Source organism: Neophocaena asiaeorientalis, unplaced genomic scaffold (assembly GCF_003031525.2).
Source record: "Neophocaena asiaeorientalis asiaeorientalis breed wild unplaced genomic scaffold, Neophocaena_asiaeorientalis_V1.1 scaffold118, whole genome shotgun sequence".
NCBI classification, from domain to species: domain Eukaryota; kingdom Metazoa; phylum Chordata; class Mammalia; order Artiodactyla; family Phocoenidae; genus Neophocaena; species Neophocaena asiaeorientalis.
Genome location: NW_020175528.1, coordinates 12,343,850 through 12,351,713, shown reverse-complemented (window position 1 = coordinate 12,351,713; position 7,864 = coordinate 12,343,850). Strand labels below are relative to the sequence as shown.

The 7,864-nt window shown below is 44.6% G+C and overlaps 1 protein-coding gene across 1 annotated transcript; it reads right to left on the bottom strand.

Moving 5' to 3' along the window:
* Positions 1–3,474: 3,474 nt before the first annotated feature.
* On the bottom strand, positions 3,475–7,161 carry RAP2B (RAP2B, member of RAS oncogene family). Its single transcript, XM_024769133.1, has one exon. The coding sequence runs from the start codon at positions 6,704–6,706 to the stop codon at positions 6,155–6,157; it is 552 nt and encodes a 183-aa protein (XP_024624901.1). The 5' UTR covers positions 6,707–7,161; the 3' UTR covers positions 3,475–6,154.
* Between the last annotated feature and the right edge of the window lie 703 nt (positions 7,162–7,864).

Below are 7,864 nucleotides of genomic sequence, written 5' to 3'. Positions count from 1 at the left end.
CAACAAAACAACTATTAGTTACTTAAACCTCACGGGATCCATTTTTATTTGCAATATCCACATACCTTTCAAAGTAAAGTTCCAATTTTTAACAAATTTTACCTATTCTATTGCCTGCCAGACAGACACACAGGATTCTATTATAATTGATGGCACAGGTAACTGTGCTTTTACACATACTCCTACTGTTTAATACATGCTATTCTCACAGCTTATGGTGATAAAAGCACAAAACTATTGCTCTCTTGCCTGGCTTCTGCCTGTTTAAGGATTAGTCCTTACACCACAGCTAACAGTATATGCTCGATAAATGCTTGCTGAATAATGAAAAAATCAGTTTCTCCTATGTCTACCAATTTCCACTGTAACCGTATTTTTTTTTTTTTAAAAAGATTTTTTTTTGATATGGACCATTTTTAAAGTCTTTATTGAACTTGTTACAATACTGCTTCTGTTTTATGTTTTGGTGTTTTGGCCGTGAGGCATATGGTTTCTTAGCTCCCCAACCAGGGATTGAAGCCATGTTCCCTGCATTGGAAGGCAAAGTTTTAACCACTGGACCGCCAGGGAAGTCCCTGTAACCATCTTCTTAACAATCAAGGAATAATCTTGGGCCTTTTTGGGTACTTGTATTCTCAACGCATCGATATTTTCTACTTTAAAAAAAAATGTTTTTGCTGTATTTGCACAATTACCACAAATAAACCAACCACACATCTTCAAACCTCTGATAAACTTAGGCACACATAATTTTGCCAGGTAATGTTTAAAAAATAGCAAGTTTAGTCAATTGGACAAAAAAGCATGTACTTCCCACTCTATTTTAAGAAAAACATTTCATCAGAGATTTCTGTTTAATACCAAAGGAAAAATATAAATAGCTGCTCCCTCCAATTTACAAAATAGATCAACACTCACCATTCCAAAAGATAAGACGTGTAATGAAACAAATGCACTGCACCGTTTTATGCTGTTCATTGTCAGGATGGATAACTATAGAACTAAATGCCATTGAATCCACTGATTCCTGGAAAGGCTGGCTAAGAAACTGAATGTATGTATTAACACACACACACACATATACATGTTGACACACACATGTACCTACTATGACCTGAAGATTTAAATTCTCAAATATAACTTTTATAAATACTAGGAATCATAAAATACTAAAATTCTTGCCTTTTAACCTTGAAGTAAGAGAAGACGAATACCTAAAAGTGTTCCCTTTATCAAAGATTTTTCAAAATAATTTTTTTGAGAGAAAATGTTGATTCTGATCATTTAGGCCACGCCCCTATTCTAATCATTTATTCACTTTTGTTGCCTTCTGAATTAATACTGAAAACCAGAACCCAATTATTCACATACTAATGTGAACATGGTCACTCAGCCAGCAACGGGGCTTCCCCATTCACACTCCACAGTTTAACATTCTCAGTGTAACTGGCATATGTCCTCAATAGCTACAGAATTCAGTCAAGATTATTCCATGACTTTGTGGTAGGCAGCACTCTAAATGTGTGACACGGGTCTTAAGTCTGTGTCCCTAAATATCTAGGTAGCTCTCAGTACTCATTTGGAGTTTGGACTAGATCATCATCAGTTCTCAAAATGTGGTCCCTGAAACAGCTCTATCGGCATCACCTGGAAATTTGTTAGAAATGAAAATTATGAGGTCGTATCCAGATACACTGAATAAGAAACTATAGGAAGAGCTTAGCATGACTTGTTTTTACCTCCAGGTGATTTTGATATATGGTCAAGTTTGAGATCCTCTGGACTAGATGATCCCTAAAGCCTTCTCCAACTATCAAAATCCTACTGTCATTAATTAGATCAAACGTATCTTCTAGAACTAGCACCATGTTCAATTAAATGCATTTAATTATTCCCAGTAGTCTGAGTAAAATATCATAATCAAACTTACCATATTCTATTATACAGTACTTAAAACTTTGCTACATTTTCATCAGGACAAAATTGACATTAGAAAGTTTTCCCAATTAAGTAGACACTGCAACAAATGTTTGATACCACTTTAACTCATGGTGGTGATCTCCAAATTAAACCCTCATATTTATGAGTAGGGGGCTTATTCTAGCTGTTGTGAAAAGTAAATAGATCCTTTTTTGACAGTTAAGGTACAGGCATTTTGTATCTATTTCTCAAGACCAGCTGCTACATAGTGTTCTCTCACTTTCCCATCCCATCTCTGAGAAACACGAATATAACTCAAAAGGGGGTGCAATAACATGCTGGCGAAAACAAAACTACCTGAATAATTTGAATCAATGGGGCATTTTAGGATTCCCACCTATAGGAAAGGTTAACAAATCAGGAAGCATAAAGCCTCATACACTGAAAGAAGTCTAATCCTAAATAGATCTGGTCCTAAAATGTGATTCAGTGGAGTCTATTTCAGCAGTTAAGAAGGTGGACATTGCTGTACCTAAGAACCATAACTCCCAAATACAAAAATGTTAGACTTTCGGATGATACCTTCAACTTTTTTGAGGCTATTACAAAAGGAGGACAAAAATAATCCTTTAAGATGACATAAAGCTTGGATGACTGTCAGGGACCAAAAGGAAAAGCTGTTAAAAACCAGCAGGGGTCAAATTAAAAAGTTAACTTTTGCTCCCCAAGATAAAGGTTTCTTTTCCACCCAGTTTGTTTTGACAGGTGATTGCCTTACAACAAACTCCTCCCTCCCTCCCTCTCTCACTTCCTTTGACACTCTTAAGTCAGCCCAACTTTTCCAGGGAAACAAACGCTCTTATCTCTTCACACCATAATTCTAGAAGGGGTTCTTACTAGCCAAATAAACTGACATATTCTTAAAAACAATGTCTCTAATTTCTCTCAATTTCATCAAGAAAATATTGGAGAAGGCTACAAGATTCAATACTATTTTCCTGCTCCAGGGGTACACACAAAGTTGCTTTCATTGAGAATCCAGAAAGCATTTATTTTACAGTATTCAGTAAAAGTATATTAAAATCTTCTGCCTTGCCATCCCAGACCTATAAAGAATTTAGTCATGTAAGTGACTAAATCCTGTGTGAAGATGATTAATGAACCCAGCAACCTATTTCATTTCCAATTTCCCATTTTCAAAAATTCCCTGTCAGGAGTATATACATTTCTTAAGTTAGTTAGATACTTGCCAGCATTTTATGTCAAAAGGCTTCCAAAGGTCTTCCCTGGTGGCGCAGTGGTTGAGAGCCCGCCCGCCGTTGCAGGGGACATGGGTTCGTGCCCCAGTCTGGGAAGATCCTGTATGCCGCAAAGTGGCTGGGCCCGTGAGCCATGGCCGCTGAGCCTGCGCGTCCGGAGCCTGTGCTCCGCAACGGGAGAGGCCACAACAGTGAGAGGCCCGCGTACCGCAAAAAAAAAAAAAAAAAAAAAAAAAAAGGCTTCCAGAAAACCAAAACTATAAGAAACAGTCACTAAATGCCTTTTAAAGAATCCTTTATATAGTACTTGATATACGTCTTAAGAATTTTCAACACTTTAGATCTACTGAATCAACTAAATTTACACAAATGCAAGAATGAATCTTTGCAAAGCCTAAGTTTGAATAGTTTCTCCTAATTTCTATATTTAGCATATATACATTGCCTTCTGAGTTTGATACTTAAACTTAAGTGAGATCAAGAGTGAAAAAAACGGCCTTAGGACCAAACCCAGGCAGAATTCCCTATTCCTCCTCCGTGCTGGAATTCTGAGATGTCACCTGGGCAATGGACACAATATTTTAAGGCAAGATATGTTAATACAGCTTTAAAAAAACCTGTGGCCTGTAATTTCTTTTGGCTTCCTCAACAGAATAAATCCCTTTGTCAAAAGACCCTTCAAAAGACTTCATCTACACTTCATGGACCTAAGATATATCAAGTGCTCTTGATATATACAGTTATACACCTTCTTTTATTCTATGGAGATTATATTAGTAAAGTGGCCCTTAGGAAAAATAAAAGACAAAATCAAAAGCTCACACTGCCTCCTGCTGTTAGAAGGAAAATTTCATGAGGTCAAAATGGTCCACAAACTGCACAGTGTAATGAGAGCAAGAGGCTTGTCTTAATTTTTTTTCTCTTCTTTTGTAATCTAATTATCTATTTCCTAATCAAAGCCTCAAAAGGGTTGAGATACTGTCCACAACCCATACAAATGTACTGCAGCAAACACTACAAGGTATGACTTCATAATTGAAAATCATCTTCCCCAAACATGCTTTCAACTGGATAGGTGTTTTAAACAAAACAAAACTAAACTAAAGAATAATAAAGGAAGAAAGAAAAAAGAAAATTAAAAGCACTACCCTGTCTGACCAGGTGGATGGTTACTCTCCCAGATCTAAGGCAGTCTTAGCAGTTGGTTTCTCCCCTTCCTAGAGAAATAAACTGCTCCAAGTCAGCAGAACAGATTCAATACCCAGCTCATCTTATAGTCAGAAGGTTATCACCATACCCCAGGGCTTCCTAGACCTTGATGATTTTTTTCCATTATTCAAGGAGTTGGGAGTAATGTCACCCAACTTGTCACTGAGACACTTCTCTCTTCAAAATTCAACAAACCACTCTTGAGGGCACCATGTACCTGCCCCTGTCCACCTCAATCATGATACTGTATTAAATCACTGAATATGAAACACAGAAACACAAACAATAGTTTGGATTTGTTTCTTTAAAAATGATGTTTGTATTAAAAATCTTAAAATGAAGAGACAATGATTAAACGTGTGTCTGGAATTAGAAATTACAAATTGTTAGAATTCTCTCAGTACATCACAACAGTAAAATTTTGCTCTTTGCTTCTGGAGGAACACCCTATAACAGAAAACCAAACATTAAAAAAAAATATATAAAAGGGGAGCTAAATACCTGAACATTGAAACAAAATGAAGCAAAAAATTTAAAAAAGGAAAAAAAAAAAACCATTGCAAGACAAGTAAATTACATTTTAAAGGAAATAATAAAAGAAATTCACCAAACAACAGGTCCTATTGTCCTGGCTCCTTCAGGAAGATTACTGTAAGGAAACTGGGAAGTGGTTTGGGGGGAATAGCAGATTCTGGGATCTGGTGGGAAGTTCACAGGTTGGCACCGGCTGGAACAGCTGAGTTTTGAAGGCACTCTGCAGACACAGGGGTGCTGGGGGCCCTGAATCACATTTATGAAGTCCTTGTACTGTATTTTAAAGAGCTAGTCATCAACACCTTGTTACTGCCAACCAATAAGAACAAAAAAGCTAAATCTAAAAAACCAAACAAACAAACACACACACAACAGTACACACAAAAATGTGCAGATCTGTAACATTTTTTTCACAGCTGATTAAAAAAAAAAAAAATACTACCGTTCTCCCCCAGACTCCCCTTTGATACAGTAGGTAAACAAAATAGATTTTTTTTTTTCCACAAATATCAGCAGACACTTTCTGGCACCCCACACTGTATTGGCATCAGTGTTAACAGTCCCAGTTCAGATGTGCAATACTTCAGATTGGATATACTGTAACAAGAATCCAACTTTGCATAGACATCCTCAGAATCGCAGTCACGGGGTTGCCCTTCCAAGCTGGCAGAAAAGGAACCCGATCTTAATTTCCAGCTACTCCTGGAAAACAAGGAAAAAACAAAAGTTTCTTCCTCTCATCCTGCTCCTTCATTTGGTTCTCCCGGACTTCCTTCCGTGTATTTAAAACTTGGAACTAGAAAAACGGTTGTTGAAAAAAAAAAAAAAAAAAAAAGAATTCCCCCTTTTCCACCTTCTCCCCATCCTCTTCCTCCCCCACCCCATTTTTTTTCCAGGCTGAAACTTTCGCTTGCCGGTATCAAGCTGCCATACTGCGCCGCAACGGCTGCTTCAATGGGGAAATATGCGTCAACCAAAATCAATGAGAAACGTACATGCTGCAAAGAGCCACATTTCCACAGGGTCTCGGATGGTCATGACGGGACACCCCCTCGGACACGGGGCAGAGGAAGGGGACGCAGCCACGGCGGCCAGCCGGGCTCCCGGGACACCCCGGCTGATGCAAAGTCGTCTCCAATCTCAAAGCAAGAAGAGAAATCACATTTAGAAGAATCGGGTGCGTTTGGCTTTTGTGCGCAGAGCGCGGCCGGCGCGCGGCAGCCGCGGGCGCCTCAGAGGATCACGCAGGCCGAGCAGCAGCCCTCGTCGCCGTTGGGCTGAGCCGCGTAGTTCATCTGCCTCACGATCTCGGCGAACAGCTCGTCCACCGAGGCTTTGTTTTTGGCCGACGTCTCCATGAAGGGGCAGCTCCACTCCTCGGCCAGGGCCTTGCCCTCGCCGAACGAAACCTCGCGCTCGCCGTCCAGGTCCACCTTGTTGCCCACCAGGATCATGGGCACGCGCTCGTACCGCTTCACGCGGATGATCTGGTCCCGCATGGGCTTGATGTCCTGGAAGCTCTGCTGGTTAACAAGGCTGTAGACGAGGATGAAGCCCTGGCCATTCTTGATGTACAGGTCCCGCATGGACGCGAACTGCTCCGTGCCCGCCGTGTCCAGAATCTCCAGCACCGACGGCGACGAGTCCACCTCAATCTCTTTGCGGTAGAAGTCCTCGATGGTGGGGTCGTACTTCTCGATGAAGGAGCCGGTCACGAACTGCACGGTGAGCGCGGACTTGCCCACGCCGCCCGAGCCCAGCACCACCACTTTGTACTCTCTCATGGCTCCGTCGGCGCTCTTGCCGCGCCAGCCGCGGCCCCGTCGGGGCTGCACGCCGGAGGAAGGCTGGGCTTGGAGGCTGGACTTCTCCCCGTCCTCAGCTCCGCAGGAAAAACTAAGGAGAGGATGGCAGAGGGGCGCAAGGCGCGGAAACCACCAAGCGGGGACCGGGGGCCGACCTGCGGCGGCAGCGCGTCCCTGCGGCGCGGGTCGGGGGCCCCGCAGCAGCCCACGGCGGCAGCGGCAGCCTGGGCGGCGGAGCGGGAGGACAATGCCGGCAGCCGGTGCGAGGCAAGGACTGCAGCTTCTCGCCGCGGCAGCCCAGGAAGGCGAGAAGGCGGCGGCGGCGGGCTGCGGAGGCGGCTGCTAATTGCGCACCGGGCCGGGACGCGCGTGGCATGAGTCCCCGCAGATCGTGCGCCCACCGCCGCGGCCCATCGAGCTCTCTCCCGCAGCCTCCGCGGGGCGAGGGCTTCCTACTCGCCGCGCGCAGCCCAGCTCTCCCCGCCCCGGCGAGCATGCCCAGTGCGCCGCCGCCGGCCGCGCCCGCCGGATCCCACGCTCCTGGTTTTCCGGAGGGCCGGGCGGGGGTGGGGCTGTGGGTGGGGCTCGAGATTTGATTCAGGACTAGCGGATTCGCGGTAGGCGCTAGTCTAGGAGCTGGAGAAGAAATGTGTGTGGGAGGCGGGGAAGGTGTGTGTGGGTGTTAAGAGACCGGCTGGGAGAGCGCCAGTGGGAGGACGAAGACCGCCTTCTTTTCGCGGCTTTGGGGTTAGTGCATAGGGGTCCCGGCTCTGCGAGAAGCGGGTGGGCGCGGCGGGCCACCCCGGTGTTGGGGTGGGCTGGCCTCTTGCCACCTCCCTTTATCCAAAGCTCGTGGACTCCACTCCCCGGCCTGCCGGCTGGTGTGCATCCCGGGACCGAGACCCAAAGGACATTTGGGGGTATGACTGGCAGGCGGAGCATCTTCCCCCACTGAAGGCGCGGCCCTTTCTACCCGGCCTTCTCTGGCCGACTCTTCTCGTACTTCATCCCTCAGACAAAGAAAAGAGGAACACTGGGTCTGAAACCCTGTCTCCACGAGGGAAGGTGCAGCGTCTAGTGACCACATTGGTCTCCGGGCTGGGACTCGGCGGGCCCCACCCACCTCCCCACTCGGCT

Bases quoted from the DNA above. Each gene is read 5' to 3' on its own strand.
- RAP2B (XM_024769133.1), bottom strand. From the start codon at position 6,706: ATGAGAGAGTACAAAGTGGTGGTGCTGGGCTCGGGCGGCGTGGGCAAG.